This window comes from Microtus pennsylvanicus, chromosome X (genome assembly GCF_037038515.1).
Source record: "Microtus pennsylvanicus isolate mMicPen1 chromosome X, mMicPen1.hap1, whole genome shotgun sequence".
NCBI lineage: Eukaryota > Metazoa > Chordata > Mammalia > Rodentia > Cricetidae > Microtus > Microtus pennsylvanicus.
Window position 1 is genome coordinate 2,681,166 of NC_134601.1, and position 26,249 is coordinate 2,707,414.

The window sequence follows — 26,249 nt, forward strand, 5'->3', positions numbered from 1 at the left end:
CAAGAAATCTGTGACTATGGTAAAAGGCATCTAAACAGTTAAACACAACAAAATACCCCTGAAGAGCTGACAGATCATGTGGACAGATTGCTTCTCTGCTGGGCCAGCCAGAGTGAACTTGAACATAGCTATCTGTTAGTTCTCCTCTCTGCAGAACAGCCCTTTCCTCAGAACCTGACCTACTCCTGGAAACAGAAAAAGCTCCTGGGGTATGACGACGGAAAATAATTATCAACAGGAATAAGAGAGGCAGACTTGCAAACTACTGTCTTTTTGTACATGTATTATGCTTTATTAAATTCACATTCTTAAGATATACACTGGGTAAACATTTCACAAAACTTTCTATTATTCCAAAAGCAGGTATCATAAAACAGTGATTTATAAGTCAGTCAAGCAAAACCAGTATCTAGAGGATTTTATTATGGTTTCATTTCTTGTACTAGTTTTCAAATAGAAGCTTAAAATATATGATATAATATGAGAATAGGAAGAAAGAATTTTACTTTATAACAATAACTACACTGCAAATATTAGACTTTATATAAAAATAAAGGGGTACTGTCAACAAAGTTTCTCTGCGAATGGCCTATCTAGTATTTCAAAACAATCCCTGCACAAACTTAGCTTTCTGGTTCGTTTAAACATAGAGGACAACAATAACAAAAGATTAGTTTACAAAGGAAAAGACAAAAATGTGGCAAAGGAATTTGTAGAGAGAAGCGGGGATTGACGGGTGGGAGTGAGATGAGAGGGTGGGGAGGGAGAGCAATAAGAATGAAATATATACATGTATGAAATTGACAGAGAAAATTGAAAACATTGAATTAAATTCATTAATAAAAGAGTTGGCTTAAAACAGGAAAGTGAAGTCCCTGCCTCTTTGATCTCATCAAACCACTGGGACAATTTCAGTTCTCTGCTCCAGCTTTACCTCACCACTGAATTTTTAACATGTTTAAATATCATCCCATTTCAAAGGTTATTTCTTAACAGTCCTAAATTTGTACCCTAAATTTGAACTCAGAAGTTCCCCTTTAAGGAAGTAAGATAGAAGAGGGAACATGACAAATGTCCTGAAAGACAAAGCCATCTCTTATCATTATGAAGGCAAAAGCCTTTGAATATGGTTCATTAACAGAGTGGATATACCAAGAGCCATCAAAGAAACGTTTCTTTAAAATGGCACACAAGGGGCGATTCTTAGAACAGCACATTTATGTTAGGTCTGAAGGATTATGAGCTTTTCATGGGCTAAAGCAACATGGGAAGGAAAGCTGTTAACAGCTGTTATGACAGTGATTAGAATGTAAACTGAAGAACAGACCTGATTCTCTAATGGACCGCTGCAAGCTGAGTGATGTTCTCTAATGATCAGAAGAGAGGTTTTGCATCAAGCACACTAATTTCTGGTCTGGGAATTCCTTCAAACCACCTCTAAGAATTTTAGATTTCAAAAGACTTAAGTGTAATCATTTTCTGTTTGCTTCTTCCATTCACTTAGAAATAGAATACCACAATTCTAGCAGGTAAATGTGGATATCAAACACTGTCACCCACCATGTTGAACATGAAAAGAAATCTAACAGTACGGATACTGTACGTAGTGTAATAAATATTAAATAATGTCACAATAGATCACACTTGGATTTCTTAAATATTTTAGTTGGAGTTTCCTCTTGTAAAAATGACAGAGCATATGTTACGTCACACTGCATATATACTGCTTAGAGCTCAAAAAGCTTGTGGAAGCAGAGGGCACGGGAGCATTGACCCTTTCAGTACCTCAAAGCTTCCTTACAGATATTAAACTGCTCGCTATAGGAAACAAGAACAAGAACTGGGCTCTGACTCTAGCACAACACGATAACCAAAGAACCCACCAGTCACGTGACAAAACAAACTCAGTGACGAAAAGGAAACGGCAAAGACAAACGGAAGATAGCACTGACATAGAGAAAGCTTCCACTTGCCACAAGACCTTATGATACACGTCCCTACAGCATGGCACCCAAGGCCTCGCCATACTACCCGAGACACTGACAGCTTCCTGGACGCTTACTTTTGTACAGTGGTTTGTGTAAATAACTACTCGTTCATTTGTAGATGCTCCACACATCTGGTCAAGGCAGGAATTTCTTCTCCTTGATAACACCACCTAGAAATATCAACAATATTTTATATATTCCTCAGGGATTCACATAGCAACTGTGGTGGCCACGTCCTAAGAAGCTGAGGTGACTGCTGCAGGCCCCCTTAAGCCCATGTCAGTCTCCACTCTAAGATCAGTCTTCACTGCACACATCCCAACAGCAAAGCAATGAGGGGAGTGATGGAAGCGACTATGGGTTTTCTCCCCTCTGTGAGAAATGGCAAATCAGCAGCTCAGACAGAAAAGGAAAACAAAATAATGTACTTAAAGCTGATGCAGAGAAATGAAAATTTGACATAATCCAAAGCAATTTAAATATTGCTATGAAATAAAGAGATGGGAAAGTATGTAGTCAACAGTAATTTTTATAAATCTCTCAAGCAAGAGAATTTCTGATCACCTCTGTTATGTTACTGCTAGGGAAAGGAACAATCACGGAAGATACACATCAGTGCCCCCTTAAATGCTTGAAAGTAGGTGCTCTTTGAGGCACTGAGAAGAAATTCTCCGAGCAATCGAAACTGTATTGCGATTTAGTCATCAAACGCAAAATGAGATCAGCCAAAACAGATGTTAGTAGGGTGACTATGCTTGCCAAATTGAACTTTTGAAGACAGAGATGCCCAGAAGTGGGCGCATCGGAATGGCTGCAATCTGCCGAACTTTAATCCCCACTGTGGATCAAAGTTCTCTGCATTCCTCACTGAATGTTTTATGTGGGAAATAGTTAAAACACTGAATCAGAAATGGTTAAGTCACTTGGGTGAGAGATCATCCATCAAGATGAACGAAGAGCATGAATTGGAGCATGCTACTGGAGACTCTGCGGGAGCGCTGCCTGTAGCCAGTGAGTCTGAGGACAAGCCACTGCTGATACTACTGCCATCCAAAATATCTGAACTGAGGACAAAGCAAAAAGAACTGTAAGCGAATGCATGTATCAGGGTCAACATAACATGCAATGATATGACTTCAAGGACACACACATCAGTACAGCATTGGTAAATAATAAGAAGCATAAAGGCCACAGCAATGAAATGCATAATGTACTATGTTGAGGGACCTGTGAAATTTATAAAACGATGGAAAGCCAGAGGAAGACTTGCGATGTTCTATATAATTTGATCATCCCCCTGGAGGCACCTGACTATGTAGCATATGATAAGTGTTCCTCTTGACATGCCATGGTTATTGTGAAAGGGGGTTCCTGATCTCCTGCCTAAAATATTGCTGTTATATTTATCTTCTTACTTTTCCAGAGCCTTAGAGGAAGGAAAACTGGTTTACTAAGGTACCTATTCGCAAACTAGCTTAAGTGTGTCTGCAGACATCCTACTTCTACTCTTGAGGAAAGTCTTCCAACTGTCCTAAAACTGACCGCTTGGTTTGCCCACTCCCAAAGAGGCTTCAATGCAAATATTTTAAAAATGATTTTTTTAATTACATGTCTTTCCTATTTTTCTCACTTTATGAATTCTTTATACTGTTTCCTTTCAGACCCAAAGGTCTCCCTGCTATCCGTAAAAGACTCCTTCCACCCTTCAGTTAAGTTTCTAAAACTCTCTCTCCTCATGGTCCCCGTCACGTCTCTTTAATCCAAACAACTGGCCTGTTTTCATCCTGCCACTAAAACTGATCCGGACACCAAACGTCTCCATAAGCCAGCACAGGAAGATGCTTCCCACCCAGCCCAGATGCTCAGTGTTCCCAGAAATGAATTTGGCCCGCCTGAGCCTGGCTTCTTCGTACTTTACATGGAGCCGAGAACATCATGCCACCTTTCTTGCTTCAGTTCCCAGGGGTCATGGATCTATGCTCTCTATTTGCCTTGAACTTACTCATTCACTTATTCTAATATTTACCAAGTGCCTGCCAAGTGTAGAAAGTATGTAGCTACTTGAAGGACAGACAAGGTCCTGAGCCTCACTGAATATACAGGATAGTGGAGGAGACAGGGACTGAAATGATCAGGCTCATAAAAAATAATTACGCTCGGCGATGTGAGTAACAAAGGGAAGGAAGGGGGGTTGTGAGAGTCTGACACATGGGTAACCTGATCTAACCTGGAGGAAGTGTGAAAGGATTCTCAGAGGTGAGGTTTGGGTTTTGACGGGAAGGATGAATAGACATTAATTTGGGAAGGTGTAGGAAGAAGCAAGGACCTTTCTGGGAATTAAAAGCAGACAAGTGCGGAGACAGTATAGAGTCAACGAACACGGTGGGAGCCAAGCTGGAATAGTCCAGCAGTGCAAGTTTACACAGATATTTTTTATTTTGTGAACGGGAAGAAAAATGTAATTAGAGAAGGAATTATGACTCAAGGAAATATGGGTTCTAGTCTGTCACTAGCGTCTTTGGAAAACCCTGTTTTGTTCTAAAATAGGCAATCGAAACACTGTCTTTAATATTATTCCTGTAAGTTTCCAAGATGATATATTTCCATTGTAAAGAAGTGTTTAGTTTATTTGTAAATCTCAGGCCTATACTATTTCCACGAAGGGCAACTTTTTCTCTTCTGCCTTTTTAGGTCTATTGTTTAAAATGTCATTTAGGGATGGGACCCAGGGCCTCAAACATTGGCTGGGCAAACACGTTACCACTGGAGCTATACCACAGTCCCCTCTGTCGTCTTTCTATTGCCTGAAGGTTGCTTTTAGGTGGAGACAGATTACAAATAGGCTTTGGAAACTAAAAATAAAAAATGGAAACAGTATATTCCACATTGCTCCTACACTATGTACACTGCTGTCAAATGCATCATTAATAATACCACTTTTAAGGAAGAAGTCTGGAAAACTTAGTTGGCTCTGATATTTGTTCAACCACATGGCAAAATGGTCCAAAAATATGAATTATTCAACAACTGAAAAAAAGTTACAGATAATCCAAGACATTGGAAAATCAAAAGGACCTTTCTATTTGCCTTTGGAACATATGTGAATTTTCCTCTGTAGCATTTTGCCTAGACTAATATTAAAATGAATTGACTTTCCTAAAGCACATATTGCCTGGGCAGCACAAGGGCATGCTCTATGCCGTTTGGCATGAAGAAAGAGACTTAGATTAACATTTGGCCACCATGCAGATAATCTGAAGATAAATAAAGAATTCTTTATTGCAAGCACCAGAATTACAGTGAGCTCAGGATTAGAAGAGTTCATCTGTAACAAGACCTGTTTGCTTAGGCGACACTGGTATTTATTCCAAGATACAAAATAAGACTGTGTAGTACAATGTTTTTCTAATTTGTTGATTACTTAAGAGAAAAAGATGACAGAGACATTACCAATTAGAAAAAAATTGAACATTTCAAAATATCTTCTTTACTATTACACACAAAAGTCTCTAATTTTTCTCACTATTGGAAAATTGGCACAGCTACATTTTGTCTCCACCACAATTTAGCTTCACAACTTAGTAAAGCTTAACTTAGTTCACTGCCACTGAACTAAGACCTGGTTTCTGTTCTAGTTAATCTGGTCACATGGTCATGGAAGCAGAAGCCACAGGTCATATGGGCCAATCATTAGACCCATGTAGAACAGGACTTGTGTAACTGTGCAACCCACAGAGATCACTGTGTGAAAGTAACTCTTGTGGGTCACCATCTCATCTTACACCAGCACTTCTAAAAGCAACAGAGTACAGTCCAATTTGAGTTTCTTATTTTCTCATATAATATCTAATGAGAGTGCCAATGATAACGAGTCTTACTTCTACTAGTGGCCAAAAGCCAGACAATGATAGGAAAGTAAAGAAAATTCAGACTAGACACAGGACTATCTGAATTGAAAGTGAACTGATTCATACTATTATATATATATATTTAAAAAGCTAGGAGTACTGGCAATATGGCTCAGTGGGTAAGGGCACTTGCTGCCAAGCCTGATGACCTGAGTTCAAAGAACAGACCTAACTCCTGAAAGTTGTCCTCTGATCTCCCCGTGTGTATGGCCTTACACAACAAACAAATAAAAAATTGTAGAAAAATCATCTAGGCATGGTGACACACAGGAGCGTCCAGCATTTCCGAGGCAGAAGTAGGAGCATCAGAAGTTCAAGGTCATCGTTGGCTACATAGTGAGTTTAAGGCTCGCTTTGGATACAGAGTAGAATTTTGTCTCAAAAAGCAAATCAAAAACATTAAAAATAATGATAGCTAAAGTGTAGACCCAGAACTCACGAGACAGGGGGATCTGAAGTTCAAGACTAGGCTGGGATACATACTGAATTTTAGGCCAGTCTAGACTATATAATGAGAAGACTCAAACGATAAATCTAACTCCAAATATTAAAATTAAGCATCATATCAAACAATGATGCACTGGGCAAGAAAACTTGAGAATTTTTCCCTTTTACAGGCAAAGCAGGGTAGCACTTAATCTTCACCACAGGGCTAGGGTCCCTGAAAATACTTTTGTTTGCTTTGAAGTGCTGTAGACACATACACTCTTATTCCCAGCTGGATGAGGAACAGAAGGGGAGCTCTTAATATGAAAAACAAAAACAAAAAAACAGCTGAAGTGCCAAATAGGGCTTACTTCTGAATTATGCTCAAACTCTCGATGTTCACAAATACTAGATGTAAAATGATGTAATTCCAGCTTTGTAGTGGCAATGTTCCCCACATTCTGTTGACAGGAATTTCAGGAATTTTTTAGGGAAAAAAGAAAATAAACAGTATGCCCAAATGGACACAAACCCTAAATGGGTTCACATTCAATGTCCTAATTTAATTTATACTTCAAAGATGTCAGATTTTAAAGATTATTAACTAGCACATAAACTTTAAAGACTATGAAATGTATTTTTTCCTTCTCTTTGTGGGATGGGATAGGAAATAAAGAAAAGTTTAAAAAGATGGGCTCATATCTGCTAGTTATCAGATCTTTGAGCCATTCTCTAACTGACAGCAAAAGAAGTTTCCTTGCTTTTGTTATTAAGTAGTCTGCCATCTTTAGCAACAGAAACCAGGACACAGGTGGTTCCTATATCTGGCCCCATTTCTAAGAATATGGATATATGATGTTGACCAATGGAATTGCATTAAGAGACAGAAGTTTCTGTAAAAGCAGAATCCAGATTCATTATTCAGAGTAACTCACAAAATTTCTTCCCTGTAGACCTAAGTGTCAGCATCTTTAGTATATATGGTGTCTTGCAGATCTTAGCACAAATTTAAGCTTTAAGATCCTTTGAGATGTCACCAATTCATCTAAAAACGTTACTTGAAAGTTAATTAACTATCTTTTGAAAGGCTGTGTGTGTAGGACATACATGTGTGTGCATATGAATATTCATGTCTGTCACTGCTCACATAGAGACCAGAGGAGGCCAGAGGAGGATGCTGGGTCTCTCTAGGCCTGCTCTCTTGAGACAAAAGCTCTCACTGAACCTGGGCTCCCAGCTTTCTTAGCGAGGCCAGCTAATCAGTAAGCTCCAGTATTGCATCTATTTCTCCCCTCAGTCCTTGGCACTGAAGTTATAGGTGTGTGTGGTCTTGCCTGGCGTTTACATAGGTGCTGTAGATCCAAACTTGGGTCCTCATCTTTGCAATCAGTGTTCCGACCCACTGAGCCATTGTCCCAGTTGTTGGTTTGTTTTGTTGCGGGGAAGGGGTCTCACTGTGTAGCTCAGGCAGACCCATTCAACTCAGTATTCATTCAGTTTAGGTTTCATTTAGCATTAATGTCCATGTCTCTAGGAGCCTCCCAGTCCTACAGGTACACCCATGCTTTGTAACAACAGCTCAAGTTCCACTACAGCACTGCCATTGCCAGCTAAGGCTGTGCTGATAAAAGACGAGTGCCCAGGCAAGGAATGGGAACCACAAACAAATACTGTGTCTTTTCCTTTCCTGTTCTGTTTTGTTTCCGTTTGGATTTTGGTCTTGCTATGGATAAAACCCAGGTGGCAAGCATACTAGAGAAGTGTTTGGACACTGGGCTATACCTCCTTCTGGTTTTCTTTTGCTTGATACAGCCTTACTAAATACTTCAGGCTAACCTGTTGCACTACAGCCTAGGCTGGCCTCCAACACTGCAATCTGTCTCAGCCTTCATTGTGCTAGGATTACAGGAATGTGCTACCATGACCTGCTCCCTATCTTTGCTTTATAATCTGCATGAACTTCTTTTCCTATTTTGTGGTAATGTAAAAAAAGACATAAAATATAAATATATATAAGTCTCACCATGCATTTTTTTGCCATGCTGAAGGCAGAACAGAGCCTTGTACAGGCTAAACATGCTCTCTACCACTGAGCTACATACCCAGCTCCTCATTATCCTTGTGAATGTTTTCCTCATTGGATCACTTGATAAATAACTGGGCAAGCAATCTATTTATAGTCATGTGCCTATACTCACACTTTACCATAAAAGCCACATGCTTTTGTGCACCAGGTATATAGTTTCACCCACTAGTCCCCTTGACAAGCTCCAGGAATTGCTCTTTGCAATCTCTACATATCTGGAAGGACACACTGTACTAAAATTAGCAATTGAACTACCAAGGCCACAGAGAGACAGTGGAAGATACAAATAGGAAAACTCTAAAAGGTATTCCAACAGTACCAGTCAGCAAGCCTCATGAATGACAATAACTTAGGACTTGCTCACCTAGAAGTACAAGTTAGCTTAAACAAAATGATGCACATGCAATTTGGGAAAAAGAAATTGTCACCCTTACAGCACCGAGTGGCTTTTATATTTCTTCCATTTAGAGGGTTCCATTCTATTTTTAAAGTGAATGCCCTTGTGAGGTTTTTAAAAAAAGGACTCTCAGCTAAAAAACCGAGGAATCAAAAAGTTCTCAAAGGTGTTACACAACTGTATATAAAATATGGGTACTTGGCAAGTTGACTGAAATATCCTGAAAGATTTCAAAATATTACCTAGGAACTGCTACTATGCCTTCCTCCAAGATGTCTGTCGGCATCCAATTGCTCAATTTTAAGAACAGGAAGTCAATTCTCTCATCAAACACTGAAAACCCTTATGTTTCAGACCTAAACTAGAATGAGAATCATGTGACCTGGTCCATAAGAATTAGTAACTGATGCTTCAGGCCTAAACTAGAATGAGAATCATGTGACCTGGACCATAAGAATTAGTAACTGTTACTATAAAACTGCACATTTAAGCTGGATTTGATGGTACATGCCCATGGTCCCAGTACTCAGGAGGCTAAAGCAGGAGGGGTGTAAGTTCTGGATTACACAAGTGAGCTTGAGGTAAGCCTGGACTACACAGTAAGACTATGTTTCAAAATGCAACGAGAAACTGCAATCTTAATTAGCATTGTGATTGACAACTATAAATTTTCTAAAAGGATCTTATTATAATAGATCACATTACTTAGCAAATACCACAAGTATAATGTTTTGAATATGAAATGTCCTCTCCCAGCTCATGTGCTGAATGCCTGCTTGCCTGGGTAGTGGCACTATTTTGGGTAGTGGCAGAAACTTTAGGAGCAAGGAAGCTACTGGGAGCATGAACATGAAAGTCATACATTTTCCCTAGTCCCTTCTTTCCTTTCTGCTTCCTGGCTTCCCCGGGGGCAGTAGCCCTACCAGATATTCCTATTGTCACGATGACCGGCATCACCACAGGCCCAGAATCAAGAGAGCCTGAGAACCTCAGACTGGAGCCTCTGAAACCATGAGCTAAAATAAATCCTTTCCCCCTTGCTCATGCCAGGGATTTTGTCATAGTGAACAAAAGTTTGACTGACACACATGGTTACGACAACGCAGCCATCTCTTAGAAGTCAAAAGCATGGAACATGAAATGCAAGCAGAGCAGGGGTAATCAATATGCATTTTCTCCACAGCAACCCAGAGGCTTTCTCACACCAGTCAGCTGATGGCATGACACCACACTGTCCTTGAGAAAGTCTGACCTAGCAGGCTAAGAACAAAATAAAGGTGCAAAAAGGATACACATACTTCCAAAGAAGTACTTGGACTTTCAGAGGACCTGGTCATTCAAAACCATCTACACCTCTGTGGAGACTTGCCTGTGTGAGTGTGAATTACATTTTATATTATCTCAATATTCTTTCGATGTGCTTCTTTTGTAATGTGAATTATACCCTAATAGTTTTTTCATTTCATTTTTACCATGAACTGAGATCAGACAATTGCGAAGCATCTGTAGGCAGCATGCTGGTAGAGCCTTGGAAGAGTCTCTTAGGCTGGCTTTCTGTCTCCATCTCTCCTACAACACAAGAAACATAGCTACCATAAAACAATTCTACAAACACAGGACCACTGCTAAAATGAGGGGGATATTTGCATAGCCAAAGCTCAGAATACTTCAAGCTATTATATAAAAGTTCCTGCATGTGCCAGGAGTTTAGAGTTTCAGAGACAAAGGCAGGAAGAACAAGAGTTCAAACCTGGGCTACATAGCTACTTCCAGGTTAGCTTACACTACATAAGACCTTCTCTCCAAACACCTCCCCCTTAAAACAATGACTTTCTCGTGTACTTTAACATAAAAGAAATATGTTTTTTATAACTGACCAAAAAAAGCTTTCATTTTTCATGCATTATGTATAGCATGTTATTCTCTCTCTTTTCTCTCTCTCTCTCTCTCTCTCTCTCTCTCTCTCTCTCTCTCCAATAATAAGAAACATTGATTTTATCAGACAAAGTAGGTATTCCCAAACAGTTAAAGCTCATGGTGACTATTCTTTGGCTTGCAAAAAGTACTTATTTTATATCTTTCAATAACTTAACACATCCTTGAGACAACAACAAGATGTATTTTCTGATAGTGTAGAAATAGAAGGTTGAATTAGATGCTATACTAAATATAAAAATATAGTTGAAAGTACACCTGAAAGCAGTAACAGTAGCCCAGTTCACAAACTTGGAACTGTACTGGTTTGCTCAACTCTATAGATTTTCACTGAACTTGTAATCATAAACATGGCACCAATGGGAATCGTGCTTCACATTTTACCACTAACTAGTAAGGGTTGTTTGCTTCTTCTCCTGCCCCAAACTCTGTTTTTATTTCAGTTGTGCATATTACTTGGATTTGATGGTTTTTATCTGAGCTTGAAAACAGAATGGAAAAGGCAATTTAAGATAAATGTGGTGAGCACGTAATCCCAGGCTTTGTGAGGTAGAGAGCAACTGGGCTGCCCAGAATGCCACACCGGCCTGTACTACAGAGTGAAACCCTGTCTCAAACAGGCAAGGAAACTAGCACAAAGAAACCTACTGAATTCAGGAGTTTAGCTATACCTCAGTAGAACTATGGAACTGAACTGAAAACTGTATGAACTACTTATGACAGAAAAAGAGAAAACGAGGATACATGCAAACTTCATTTTCCCCTGTTATGAACTAAATAATATGACTTTTTCTTCTGGAGCTTCTGTGTAAGTTACTGACACAAAAGTTATAGTATTTGCTTTGTTCAGTGAAGCTTCAAAACTGGGTTTTAAACTCTAGCAAAGAATCCCTCCACCTACTGGTTGATTTTGGAATAGCTACTAAATACTAAAACCATTAACTTACTGGACAGATTTTAATAACAATAACAATAATAACCTTAGTTTAAAGTGTACTTTTATCTAATACTCCTAAGAGCATTCCTAAGGTTATAAATGATTCCTTCCAAGATTAAATAAAGTGACTTGATTTACTAAATATAAATAGTATCACTATATCAGGACCTACTTTCCAAAGCACATCATCTTTAATATTTTCATAATTTCATATATGTAAACAATTAAATATCATCATATTCATCACCAATTCGCCTCTCCTACTCCCCCTGGGTCCTCTATCCTCCCATGACCCCATTCCAATTTCATATCCTTATGACTTGTTTTATAACCTACTAAATCCATTAGTGTTCATATGTGCATGGGTTTGGGGCCATCCACTGGAGTATGGGCAAACTACCAGTGGCTACAACTCTCTGTAGGCCTGGGTAGTCTAGAAGTCACTGTGCAACTAGTCTGTCTTCAAACTTACAGTGATCCACTGACTTCCAGTTTTGAACTCCCCAAGTAGCAGAGAATGCCCCTGACCTCCTGATGCCCCTACCTCTACCTGCCCAGTGTTATGATTACAGGCATGCATCGCCAAACTGTTAGGCTAGAGCAGAGAGCAAACCCAGGGCTTCGTACACGTTACGTTACACAAGTACTCTATCAACAGTGCTACATCTTGAGCCCTCTTTGATATTTTTGAGACTGAGCCTCATGAAGTTGAGTTGAGCGTGTCTCCTGTCTCCACTACACAAGTGTGATTTCCAGTTGTGTGCCACCATACCTAGCTATCCTTAATTCTAAGTTGGATCAAATTTAATATTTCTGAATTTGTGTGTGAGTGTAGGGCTACAAAGATTCACCAAAGCCATTTTCCTAGTGTAGTTTAGTGGTCCTGAAGGTGATCTGAATTGCTTTATTTTTGAGGGTTATAAAAAAGACTTACATATTTTTATGTGTATGAATGTTTTGCCTACATATATACATGGGTACCACATGTGTGCCTGGTACCTGCAGAGGCCAAAAGAAGAAAAGTATCAGATCCCTTGGAAATAGGATTGGCAGCCACCATGTAGGTGCTTGGAACTGAACCCAGGTCCTTTGTAAGAGCAGTATGTAGTCCCAACCATTTAGCCATCTCTTCAGCCATATATATAATGTTTTTTGAGACAGTTCAGTCTATACTCTAGGCTGCCTTCAAACTCACCACGCTATTATATGCAGTATAGCCTCAAGCCCTGGTAATTCTACTGTCTTAGTCTTCCAAATACTAGGATTACAGTCATGAACCATCACACTTAGCTCAACTGCTCTTTTTTAAGTCTTTTTTTTTTTTAGATAACTAAGTAAGCAATTTTATTAACATTTACACCATTTAAATCAGGTTCTATAAGACACTTCTGTAAAGTAATACGTTCTACTGCAATCTCCTGCTGAGGTCTGACTTCGAGTGTCCGCACAGTAAGATCAAGCGCTGTTTCCTCTCTGTCCTCGGTCATGGGAATCTTTTTTAAGTCTTAAAGATTTATTTTATCATTTTAATTATGTGTGTGTTTGCATTTGTGTTGGTATATCCATATGAGTGGAGGAGCCTTTGGAAGCCAGAGGTGTCAGATCCCTCGGGACCGGGAGTTACAGGTGGCTAAAAGCCACCTAATATGTGTGCTGGGAACAGAACTCAGGTCCTTTACAATATAGCAGCATTCTCCCTTAACCACTGAAACATCTGTCCAGGCTTTTTTCTTAAGGCAATTGGAAAAACTCTTCTTTAAAATGACATCTGCTTATACCTGCAGCTTAAGGTGTTTTCCTTTAGGAATTCTAGCATTTTAGGTTTTATATTAAGGCCTTTGATCAATTTTGAATTGCTTTTTTGTGTAGGATGAAAGAGAGGGATCTAGTTTCATCCTTCTGCATGTGGACATCCAGTTTTCCCTGTACCACTTGCTAAAGAGGCTGTTATTTTTTCCCTCAATGTATGTTTTTGATACCTTTAAGAAATTATGTAGATGCGGGCTGGAGAGATGCACTGTGGCTAAGAGCATTTGTTGTACTAGCAAAGGAGCTGGGTTCAGGTCTCAGAATCCCAGGGTGGCTTACAACCATCTGTTCAAACTCCAGTTCTAGAGGATCCAGTGCCCTCTCCTGCCCTCCACAGTCACTGTATGCATGTGATGCACACCAATCAGGCAAAACCCTCGTACACATAAAATTTAAAAAAATCTCTTAAAAATTATAAATAACTATGTGGGTCTATAAAACATGAAGATCTCAGATTGAATTTTTATATATGTGCTTTTATGTGGGCTCATAAGAAGAGAAAAAGAGGTCTTGAGAGGAAAAAGGTTAAAAATACAGGGAACACAAAAGCATTGAGGGAGGGCAATAGGAGGAGAAAGGGATGAGGCAGTGTAAACTATACAAGGAAATGCCATAAAAAACCATATTTTCTATGCTGATAAAAAATGAAAGAAAAAAACTAGATGGATGTGACAGCGCCTCTGTATAATCACACCACTTGGGAGACAGAAACAAAAGGACCAAAAGTTATGGCCAGTCTTGGCTATATATATAGTGACTTCATTGCCAGCCTGGTGACATAAGACTGTATCAAAACAAAACAAAAAACGAATAATAAAAAATAAAGTAAAATGGCACCTGGCACTTTTAATTATACAGTCAAATTGCCAGGAATAATGACTAAACCAATTATCAAATATCTTGGCCATGTTTAAAGAAACAGATGCTATCAAGGGTTTACATAAACATCTAAGTCTACTGCAGACTGAGAAAACTTTAGTGCTTTGTAGTTCAAAATAAGTAACTGAGAGAGCACCCACGTACACTGAAAACTTTCCAGACCTGACTACTGGACAACTTGTACTCTGCTGAGGTATAATTTGTTGATGGGAACGTGAGTCCCACTTCTAGGCAAACTTCGTGTTTACAGATGTATTTGGTATGCATCTCTGATATCACTGAAAGGCAATTGTTTTGGAATATACATCAATAATATGAATATAAGAATATAATTCAGATATGAATTATAAAAATATATATCATAAAATAATTTATGTAACATAGATCCTGTGCAGAATATGTTGAAAATATTTAACATTTCTTTAGAAAAAAAAAAGAAAATTAATTCTGTGAATTCATTTCAGATGAGAATTCTAGTTTCTTTTCTTTTTTTTTTTTTTTTTTGATTTTTCGAGACAGGGTTTCTCTGTGGTTTTGGAGCCTGTCCTGGAACTAGCTCTTGTAGACCAGGCTGGTCTCGAACTCACAGAGATCCGCCTGCCTCTGCCTCCCAAGTGCTGGGATTAAAGGCGTGCACCACCACCGCCCGGCTGAGAATTCTAGTTTCTAATTCAAGCTTGGCTAAATTCATTATCAGAAGTATGATGAATCTTTTCCCCCAATATTATTAAAATGAATATATGTATTTAGCAAGGTGTACAACGGTACATATACAAATACATTAATTACCATACCTATTTAGCTTTTCTTCTGGGGTGGTCTAAGCACATTTAAGGTCTGCCCTCTTAGATTTGAAGTATGTAGCACAGTCCTGTCAACTATACTTGCCACATACCTTTTCTCTTAAGAGGACCAAGAACACTGGGTCTGATGCACTTGACTGGACTCTGATTCCTCCTGCTTTGACAAATAAACAAATAGGATGAAAGACCCACAGCATTCCAACCTAGCAAATAAGCAACATCGACAGTCATATAGTCAGAAATACACAGTGTTTATATATAGGGCGATTAGACTCAAACATACGAAGATATGAAAAAACAGGGTATTTTAAGCCATTTAAAAAATATTCTCTACTGCAAAATACCCACAATTGCTTGAAGAAATGTGTCTTACTAAAAAATGTATTTGGATTTTGATCTATAACGTCTTTTATCTTTAAAAAGGGTGTTAGCATGGTAGTGTGTGTGTATGTCTGTGTGTGTATATGTGTGTGTGTGTGTGTGTGTGTGTATTTTCTCTGAATATAAATCAACACTAAGCACTGGGGATGTAGCTTCGTGATAGAGTTTGCCCAGTACTCACGAGGTTCTTGGTTCAAGACTTGGTATCACAATCAATCCATCAATCAGCATTAAATCTCAAACACAGAATCTTATAAAATGCTAATGCCTCAATGTTAAGTGGTGAGTGAGCATATGGTTGTTCATTATGAAGTTCTAACTATTTTGATGTATGTCTAAAAAATTCCATAGTAAAATTAACTCGAGGAAAAAATAATGAGTGATACTCCAGATACCCCCCCCCTCTCTCTCGTGTGTGAGATGCATGCATATACACACACATGTCCAAGTTCATGTGCCTGTGTGCTGATGCTCTTGGAGTCCAGAGCAAGATGGTCTATCACACTCTACCTTATTCCTGTCAGACATGGTCTCTCACTAAATCTAGAGCTCGGCTAAGTGGCCAGCAAGCCTGAGCAATCCTCCTGTCTCAGTCTCCCAGTGAGGTTATAGGTGTTCATGGCCATGATGAGCTTTACACATGTGTTCTGGGGTCTCACTTCAGATCCTCATGCTAACAAGTGCTTTTACCCACTGAGTCATCTTTCCAGTCCCCAAATCTAACACTCAAATTCTCTTACCTTGAAAAATGTCTTGCATTCAGAACAGGACTCGGTGGCATACCGCTGCTACTCACGAACATTTGCAAGGATGGTGACAAACTCTGCTAGAGAAAGTACATGCACTATCGAAACTGATACAGCACTTCAGTTTTCCAAAGATGCTTTTCTTTTGTTGTTTTTAAAAGGTTCTTTTGAAACATGACAGAAACAGTATAGCTATGCAAGTGCCTCATACACATGACATTTTCCCAATTCACTACCATAGATTTTCATTGCTTCTTCAAATCTATGGAGACTTTGAAGGTGAGTTGAGTTGAATTGTGTATATATATTTTAGAATAAACAGCTTGCTGTGCAAGAGACAGTTAATATCTGGTTGACAATATCCTACCTTTCCAAATTCCCTGGTTGGGGAAGGTGCCGGAGAAACTGGAGTAAAGTCAATTCTCTTTGGAGAATATAACTTCTCTTGCTTGTCAAAGTCACTATCACTCTGTAAACATAAAATATTACCTTCATTCGGCATGTCACGAATCCTATGTACTACTACAACAACATGCCTATATTGTGAAGAACAGAAATGGACACATTCAAACATTTTGCTGGTAAAGCAGAGATCAAAACTAAGAATCACTCTGGAAGCAGGAAGGCCATCCATTAGTCTATGAAAGAATCTACCAAGACAGTTGAATAATACAAAAATTTCTGGGAAGTTACAAAACAAGCACACATGGGAACACTTTACCAGGCTCAAGCTTTCATCCCACGACTGGCTTATCTGCATTCCTGCTTGAGTGTCCCTAAAAAAGAAAAAAAAAGCCATTAGAGTTTCAAACAAGACACAGTAGGTTAGGCCCTGCCCTTCCTAACCACTGACCTTTCATGTGAAGTTTCTCTGTTCATCATATCCAGGCCTTCTTCCTATAAGGAGAAGCACATGTGCTAAATCATAGTTTCCCGCCATGTGTCTATTTCAAATAACACTGAAATAATCCCCGGTGATCAGAACTACCATTCTGAGATTGGCAACCATGCTTTACCTGTATTTTAGAGCAGACTCAGAAGTATGATGCTTCTAGCCAGGAGTGGCACCCTTGCTAATTTTGAAGATTTCAGTCTTAAATTTCTGACCTGAGCTAGTAAGCTAAATGTAAACATTTCCTACTGTGTGAGTCATCAAGCTTCCGTCGTTGTCAGTATTAGTGTTCCACCTCTTCCTCCATAGTTCTTCATATTCTTAGAAACTTTGCTCTTCAACCCCTAAACATTAATACACTAGAGGCAATGCATGCAGTCTTTAGAAAGTACACCAGGTGTCCAACCTCAAAGCACCATCTGTTGCCAGACAGGCCCTGACTTTAGCACTTTTCCCAAATGAATGGAAAGCTGTATAAATTTAAGGGAAAAAAGACTGGGCCTTGGAAGTATTCATTATTCCACTAATCTAAAATAAGAAGCTATGTGAAATGGGAAAGAAAAAAATGCCAATGATATCAATTTTTATTACTGATGCACTAATGAGTAAAGATAGGCTAACAAACTTGACATAACATTTTATATATGATTAATGTTCTCAAAAATATTTTAAAATGGCAAGAAGAACATCTTGCTTCCATACTATAAATCATCTCTAAGGTCTGATTTCTAATGCTATCACCACAAACCATAACAGCTAAAGCAAGACCAGTTTAAGGGAAAGAGCATTTGCCTTGCATGCACACTGCCCTAGCTAGGATCAAAGAAAGACGGCATGGTTAACCTTCAAAAGAATTGCTGTTTCCTTTACATCATCTTTTCTTCTCTTTCCGACAGGATTTCACACAGCCCAGGCTGGCTTTGAACTCGCTGTTTAGGTAGCTGATGATGACCTTGTATTTCTGATCGTCCTGTCTCCACCTCTGGACTATCTGGTATATGGAGTTCTGGGACTGAACCCAGGGCTTCATGCATGCTAGACAAGGACTCTTATCAGTAGTCTCAAGCCCTCATTTTTTAATATGGAGGCGAAATTATTTTCCTTCAAAAATAACCACAATCTTGTCACAGAAGGCAAGATATAGTCAAACCAGTGGATCTTACAAAATTGTTAACAGTTGTAATGTAAATAACTATTATTTTCTCATAAGAAATACAAATGAGCTTGTAAGAGTTTCAAATCAAACAAGACAATTATTCTGCTTAAGAAGCCTTATGCTATTACAACTAAAAAATAAAAAAAAATTCTAATGTGAGAAGTACAAAAATGGGCTTTTTAGGCAAAAGCTAATTCAAGTAAAAGTATCCACGGAGACATGATTTTACCTTAAAAGATATGCCTCCATTACCCACCCTTTTTGTATTTTTCTCTTCTAAGTTTTGAAACAAGAAAAAATTTTACAAGTAAAATCCTTTGTAATGTCATTTTTTTTTTGCATTAAGAAAGCAACACAACTGAACTTTTAATGAGTTCACTGAAAATTCTAAACTACCAGGTAAGAAAATAAGACAGGGTTACTCTAATAAGCTGGTGTGAGAAAGCATACGTGTGCGTCATCCAGAGAACTCAAGAATGCCAAAAGGTAGTGACCTTCATCCACAGAGCCAAAATGAGGATAGTCCCAAAAATGTGGAGGAAGTCAGAAATTGAAACGCAACATTGATTAAACATACAACTTCTCAATCTAGACAAAACTATAGAGTGGCTCTGAAACAGAGAGAGAGAAAAACAGAATGATGTCTAGAACCAGAAACAAGAATAATGTATGAGCTGGAAAAAAGATGTTCTAAGAGCTTTAGGAAGATGCTGGCTAAATGGTGTTAAGGAAAGCAAAGAGCTCAAGTGGGATAAGAAATGAGCCCCCTGACACAGACAATTAAGTGGGCATTAGTGACATTTTCAAGGACGGCCTTTAATGGAGTTGTGGTAGAAGCAGCAAGATTACCAACTAGCAGGAAATTAGGAGACAAGGAGCTAGATAAGGTGAAGGCTAGATTTTTCTTTGAAAAAGGCCAGGGAAGGGAACAGAAAAGAAGGACAGACCTACATGAAAGAAGACTATTGTCCCTTACAATACGTGTGGAAGAAAGGTGGGAGCCAAAGGTTTAGAGAGGAAAAGACTGAGAGGCTAAGACAGGAGACAATAGCGACCCCAAGTGACACGGGCACCAGAAAACGTATTAGCCACCAGGGAGTAGCACCATATGTGAAGACAAAGGCATTTGAAGGTGAAGAAAACTGGTATTATAAAAGACAGGTGTCAGGACTGGAGATGGCTCAGTGGTTAAGAACTACTGTTCTTGCAGAGGACCTGGGTTTAATTGCCAGGAGTCACATGGCAGCTTACACTTGTCTGTATCTCCAATTCCAAGGGTTCCAGCACCCTCTTCTGGCCCCTCACAGGCTCCTGAATGCACATGTGCATGTATATTCATGCAGACTCAAGCCATACTAAAATAAATATATCATTTAAGAAATTAAAAGATAAGGGTCTGTTTTATCTGTGAAATGAGAAGTGTCTTTGGCTGGAAGTAAATAGTGCTAAATCAGGAGGCTCGTAGAGACTAAACAACAAAAAAGATTTAGAATATGGTTCTGGAGAACAGCATGGCATCAGTGGTACCTCAGTCCCCTGAGAGAACTAATCTTTCCTTTCAAACTACCCACCTTTTCAACTTCTCTCCTTGTAATCAAGACAGCACCACTCCCCTGGTCACAATGAAACACAATTTCAGTCAGTTGGAATCCTCCTTCTCCCAAAATTGTTATTTGAAAAAGTTGTAATAGCATAAGGCTGCTTAAGCAGAATAATTGTCATGTTTGATGTTGTACTATTACACACTCATTTGTATTTCTTATGGAAAATAGCAATTATTTTACATTATGACTGTTACAATCCTGTAAAATACATTGGTTTGAATTATATCTTACATTTTGTGACAGGACTATGATTATTTTGAAGGAATGTAATTTGGCCTCCAAATCAACTGCTAGCAACTATTAGCAGACCTTTAACCCAAATGCACCCCTTTTGATTTGCTGCCTCTACCACATCACTGAGTTGGAAGCTTATTATAATTGTGTATAAATTTTAGACGATTCACATATAGCTAATCAGTTGGCAAATTATGGAGGTCCTACCCCTCTGCTTGTCTTTTTACCATCTCTTCCTTTCCATTTCATTTGCCAATGTCTCACTCTTTCCTTGTTACTATGGGACACGGATGAGCACATTAAGATTTATACAGTGTGCTGTAATATTAGTATAGAGTGTCATTAATATCATGATGGTGTGGGAATGTGTACAAAGGAGATAGAAGGATTAAAGTAGGTTCTGGAGGAGCAAAAACGCAAGAAAGGAGGAGGATGGGGTTGATGGAGAGCACAAGGCTCAGTGAATTACCATGGCCCTTTAGAAAATGAGGCAGCCAGAGCAAAGGATGTGGAGTAATGACAGATGAGCCTAGACTAGAGTGGATAAGAATCTTCACCTCTTAGAAAAGAGCTAAGTGAAGTGCAGAGAGGCAAATTCGTTTTCCCCGTCTTTGCTATGCTTCTCTTATCAGGAGCATAGCTGTATAACACGGAAGAACATTTTTCATACACCCAACAAAAATAAGTAGTTATATTTTCAAGTACTGTCAGGGAAGTAGGTGAAGCGAATCAAACCTCTAGATAGCTAACGTCCCCTCTTTAAGTATTTTTACCCAGTTCAGTGGAAATCTTTCTAAAATGTGTTCTAGTGTCCCCTTTCTCAAACAGGTTAAACCAAACAGAATGGCCTGGAAGCTCTCTAGTCCAGTATCAGCTCTGCCATCTACTACTGTGTGATCCTAAGCAAGTCACAAGTGTCATGAGTCAGTTGCTGCTGCCTGTAACTGGGGGAAATCCCACCTCGTGTCGTCTTGTCTCTTTTCTACTTTGTGGAGACTGTTACACGAACTAAAGTGAAAGGACTTTGTACCATGTAAATACAATCAAAGGGTAGATGTTGCTGGAAATTAAGAAAAGGTTAATGACCAGGGATCCTTAAGAACGTTACCATAAGCTTCTATACTAGCGACACCCTCGGGACTATCAACAGGCTCTTAGCTCTTGTGCCAAACCACAAACTATTGGGAGGGGAAAATCCTGTCTGCTTTTCTGCCTTTCTCTCTCCTCCCCTGCTAGCAACTATTAGCAGACCTTTAACCCAAATGCACCCCTTCTGATTTGCTGCCTCTACCACACCACTGAGTTGGAAGCTTATTATAATTGTGTATAAATTTTAGATGATTCAGGGGTCAGAGAGGCTGTCCTATAAATAAATGGATGAACCTTTGTGCACAGACTATGGAAATGTAGTTCAGCCATTTAGAGGCCCGTGTGCTCACATCTCCGATGGCTAAAGCTGCCGAGAGAGTGAGCTCTGCATGTGAAGTGCTACTATATAAAAACCTCTTCATCATTTCCCCAGTGCAGCCATTGAATACGGTGATTCCCAACAGCTCTGCCACAGAGAAAAATCCACACTCGTCCGCTCTTCTGGGAATATAGACACAGATTTTCCAGGGGTCTTTATGTTAGACAACCAGTGTTATCTGACAGATGAGTGTCAGAAACATTCTGCCACTATTTAGGTGATTTTTTTTTACATCCTAGGACAAATAAAGACCACGGTTCTCAGCTATATTTGGAATTTACTCCTGATTTACCTCACGACTGTGACGCAAGTAGAAATAAATAACAAAGAATGATTTTTACAAATACAAAGTCCTACAGCAAGGAAGGCAATTTTTTAAGCCCCACCCCCAACCCTTGTGTGTATGTACCCAAAGCAGAATGGCCATTATTGCAAAATTAATAAACAAGATGGGTAAAATAAATCTTTTGTTTTTTTTTTGAGAAAAAAATGTGCACAGCACATAATTTCCCAGAAAGAGCTATATTTGAAAGTATTCCCGCCCATCTAAATCACTGCCCATACTTACTTTGATACTTACCAAGCTATGATGGCTCATAATTGTCGCACTGTTCCTCCGAGGTCTAAGTGGATATGGCTCAAAAACCTGTGAAAGGTCACTGAAAAGTAAAAAATAAAAGGATTAGCGTCTTCTAAAGGAAGCTATCCATCAGCTGAGCTCAACACCCTCCAATCCGCAATTAACAATGAAATCTTCAATGGCTCATCATTTCCTAGAGACGAGGACCTCCTTACCAGCCTCTTGGCAGGCCAGGCTCGAGTGCTGCTGCGGCCTCGGCTTCTGCTAGATACTGATCTCCTCAGTGGTTGGGGGACAGCTCTGAGAGGTGGAGGGCGGAGCTCCAGACTGGCTCATTCCAGCTGCTTCAGGTCAGAACTACACCCCCAAACCAGTTCCTGTCAGATGTGAGTAGCTCATCTCTCTACCCCAGAGAACCATGAGGATTACTTACTGCTTTGCCCGTGTTACCACCTGAGAAGAAGCAGGGAGTCCTGTTTTTAAGAGCGCAGTCCTAACATTTCTGCCCGTGCACCAGTTCTACTGCTCTGTCTCTGGATCCTGAGGTCCAAGTGAATAGAGAGAACTGAAGAGTTTGCTTTTTTCTTCCCTTTTTTGCTCGTGTTTCCCCTTTGACCTCCCACGCCCTGCCATCATCTGTCAAAAATTCACCCTCTCCTTCCACACCTATCTCAAGAGCCTTGCTTCCTTGAAGGCACAGCACAACCTTCTCCTCATTCCACAAACATAAGGCAACCATTCCCGACTCCAAACTTAAAGGAACTGGGAGATGACAGCTTCTTGAGACAACACCTTGCTTTTTCAAGACATGGTTTTGCTGTTGTTCATGCTGGTCTTGAACTCCTGGGCTCAAGCATATACCACCACAGTTGGAAAAACTTCCTTTTTATTTATTTTTTAATGAAGGGCTGGAGACAGAAGGAAGAATGTTGTATACCCCCATCAAAAGGTCCTACCCTGAGCTACACTACCATCCCAGTACATTTGTATGTCTGTATGTCCATGTGGATTAAATCATGGCCCCCACACGTTAACAGACTGACACTGTTAAACAGCTACATACAGAGCTCACATTTTACCTTCTATTAAGGAAAAAAAGGTTCTCCAGCATCACAACAAAAGGAGAAAAGGGAAAAATGGAAATAAATAGAAAATAAGTGTAAATGGTTATTAAGTCTCTCAGGCGAGGTGCTTTATTCGCCTTTGTACGATATCCCTGAAGTGCCTAGCAGTCTGTTCTGCCATGATAGGAACACAAGGATTTTCAAAACTGAACTGTACTGGGCTCTAAGAGACCACCGACAATACCTATTTCAGTTATCCTCGTTTTTAAATGAGAAAACAGATGCAAAAAGAAATAACTCACTCAGTATAGCTAGCTAGTGACAATTGAGACCAGGCCTGGTCTCTTTTCCCCTTGGCTGTCACATCATGCTATCAAGTAATTACTTAAATTGTGGTTCTCGAAACAGTGGGATTTTCTCCCTTAATTGTCTAAATGCAGGTCAGTGGGACAGCCCAGGGCCCTAGCAATTGCTTGCTTACCAGACTTTCACAAGATAAGGAGAGAGAAGGTGGGGTGGAGGATGAGACGAAACAGACAGTTTCCTCTTAAACATCCAAACATTACTTGCTGATGCCAAGGACAACATCACAAATGCAACAGTCACTTCGTCATTCCCTCCGTTTCAAAACCATATTTAAATGCAGGGAAAAAATACTCGCCCCTCTGCAAAATCCAGATGTTATAAGCAGTTCAATAGGTAGCAAAGCATTATCAAGCCTTCAGCTGTGCTCGAAAAACTGTGGTGGGCAAATATTGCTCCCTGTGTGCTGTATTCATGCCCTCTAGGAGGGGGTCGCCTACTCACGAAAGTCAAGTGTGATAGCTTCATTAGGTGAGCCAACCAGCCCTCATTATCACACAATTTCGCTTTAAATTCCCTGTTTGCAAGAGACAACATCCTGCCACTAAAATTAAAGGAGTGATGTTTTCCCCCATTATTTTCTCAAACCAGTGTTTACAGACCTAAGCCACAAACCATCTCTTTTTTCTCTTCTTAGGCATTGAAACGCATTTCAGGCAGCTTTAAAAACTGAAAACACTGTAACAAATCCAAATCACTTAATAAGATAGAAGCGCACCATGTAATCCCAAGTTATTAGATAAACTGTGATTTCTTAACGCAAACCTCTGTTAATGCCAGGGTTCCTAAACTCGGCATAGAAACAGCAGCTCTTAGACACAGGTGTCAAGTTACAAGCCTAATTCAGGGGGTTCAGCTTCACTTGCCCTGATGGAAATTAGCCAGGGGGAAGCAACCTGTCAGCAGAGGCAGGTTCTACATTCTCTTTCAGAACTGGACAACATGGCCCCCAGGTAGAAAGGGCCCCTTTCTCAGACGTGGCCAAAGTGTGAGGTCAAACTTTCCCTCCATCTAGGGAGCCAAGCCACTGTGAAGAAAAGAAGACCTCAACCCCCTCAGTTTGGAGTCCAGATGAACTCGAACTGCCACTTTCGGGAAGGAAGACTTCTTGCCCAGGGACAAATCTCTGAACCCCACACTCCGTCCTCCCCAGTTCAGCTCACCTGAGCACATGGATCAGGGGAGCACTGTTGGCCCGTCTCAGGGTGCCCCCATCAGATGTGTCAGCCTCAAAATCCAGCTCCATTTTCTCCTGAGCCATTCGGAGACTTGCTAGCCCGCACAGCCAGCAGTGCTCAGCTCCTGGTGCTTTGCTATGGACTCACTGCAGGACTGAGCTGCTGGGGACTGGCAGCTGGGGGCGGGGGCTAATGGGCGGAGGCTTGGGCGCGAGGGCGGAGAAAAGTGGGAGAGGAGGATGCAGATGAGGCAGGATGTGGGGGTGGGTGGGGGGCGGAGGAGGATGGAGAGCTTGTGTTGGGAGGGGGAATAGGATGAAAAAAAGGATGGAGGAAAGACAAAGACGGGAGAAGGAAAGAGGCGCAGAGGTTGATAAAGGAAAGATGGAAACACAGTGCATAGGATATATGGAAGAGGACCGAAGTGCGAAAAGAGCACAAAGGTCAGGGGGAAGAAGAGTACAGGGATGGGAAAGGAGGAGGGAATGTGTGGAAGAGGAAAACACAAAAGAAGAAAAGGGAGGAAACTAGGCAGTGGCAGAACTCATGCTGTCATTTTTCCCGCCTAAGACCGCAAGCGCGGCTCGGCTACAGTTGCTGTGGCCGCCTTTGCAGCGCTAGCAATGAGGACTTGACAGCTGGCCAGACGGCCTCGGCAGCTCCACCTCCTCATGCTCAGGGTCTCTGTCCAGTCCGCCATGCTCCGGGACCCGGCCCCCAGGGCCCCTCAGCGCAGGGATGGCGCCTTTTGCTCCCTGGCCCCTGCCCGCCTGGAGGACTCGGAAAAGGGGTCGGCTCTGCGCCACCACGGCGCTGCTTCTTTCTCTTATTGGTTCTAATGACCTGCGAGACCCGCTGGATTGCAAACTGAATTCTACGATCTGCCGCCTCTTTTGCCTCCCACGCTTCAGAAATGGGAGCCTCCACAGGGCCAGCTCTTCCGCATCTTGCCGCCCATCGGGTGTTGCGCATGTGCCTGGCAGCCGCTCCAATGGACCAGCGGGTAAGGTGCATGCGTAAGAGCTTCTCCCAGCGATCCGCCTTCAAAGGGGAGGGGCGTTTCCAGGGGGGCCCGAAATCTTCCTGCGTGGCATTGGTCCGGGAACGCTGGCGCCGTATTTCGAAAAGAGCCAATCGTTTGGAGACTGAAGTATCAGTTTTTAGACTAATAGTCAAGAGAAAGGGATTTTCACATTATTTCACTCCAAATTTGTACTCTGACCTCTATGATCCCCAGTCATTTCTCTAACACGCTTGTACATGTCTTGCGGTGCACTCCCGAGGAGGCCAGAGAGGTCGCTGGATCCCCTACAGGAGGTGGTTTTGAGCTGCTGCTCAACGCGAGTGCGAGGATTGCACTCTGTAACAGCAACAATCACCCTTAACTTCTGAGCCATCTCTTAGGCCTCCCTTAT

The 26,249-nt window shown here is 40.6% G+C and overlaps 2 protein-coding genes across 9 annotated transcripts in view; one reads left to right on the forward strand and one right to left on the reverse strand.

Moving 5' to 3' along the window:
- Nucleotides 1-270: 270 nt before the first annotated feature.
- On the reverse strand, nt 271-25,808 carry Pabir2 (PABIR family member 2). 8 transcript variants are annotated; one of them, XM_075957694.1, is made up of 9 exons: nt 24,820-25,808; nt 22,230-22,308; nt 17,149-17,192; nt 17,017-17,071; nt 16,663-16,764; nt 16,290-16,372; nt 15,261-15,325; nt 10,278-10,374; nt 271-2,158 (listed from the first exon to the last, which is right to left on the reverse strand). In XM_075957694.1, exons 1-9 carry the CDS (start codon nt 24,915-24,917, stop codon nt 2,089-2,091), a joined length of 693 nt encoding a protein of 230 aa, XP_075813809.1. In that variant the 5' UTR covers nt 24,918-25,808; the 3' UTR covers nt 271-2,088. The 8 variants fall into 8 exon arrangements, with proteins under 8 accessions (XP_075813809.1, XP_075813805.1, XP_075813803.1 ...); XM_075957690.1 differs by having other exon boundaries at nt 271-3,052; nt 24,820-25,783; XM_075957688.1 differs by having other exon boundaries at nt 271-3,052; nt 16,290-16,375; nt 24,820-25,764.
- The window catches only part of LOC142841638 (uncharacterized), a 29,554-nt gene continuing 28,877 nt past the window's right edge, over nt 25,573-26,249 (forward strand). Inside the window, exon 1 of the mRNA XM_075958542.1 lies at nt 25,573-25,837. Coding sequence (XP_075814657.1) covers nt 25,573-25,837 — 265 coding nt within the window. The remainder of the gene's footprint in view (nt 25,838-26,249) is intronic.

Bases quoted from the DNA above. Each gene is read 5' to 3' on its own strand.
- Pabir2 (XM_075957688.1), bottom strand. From the start codon at position 24,917: ATGGCTCAGGAGAAAATGGAGCTGGATTTTGAGGCTGACACATCTGAT. The intron at 15,326-16,289 runs GTAAGAGAATTT...TATTTGTCAAAG, and splicing joins AATGCAAGACATTTTTCAAG to CAGGAGGAATCAGAGTCCAG. The intron at 10,375-15,260 runs GTATGTGGCAAG...CTTGTGTTGTAG, and splicing joins TGGTCCTCTTAAGAGAAAAG to GAGAGATGGAGACAGAAAGC.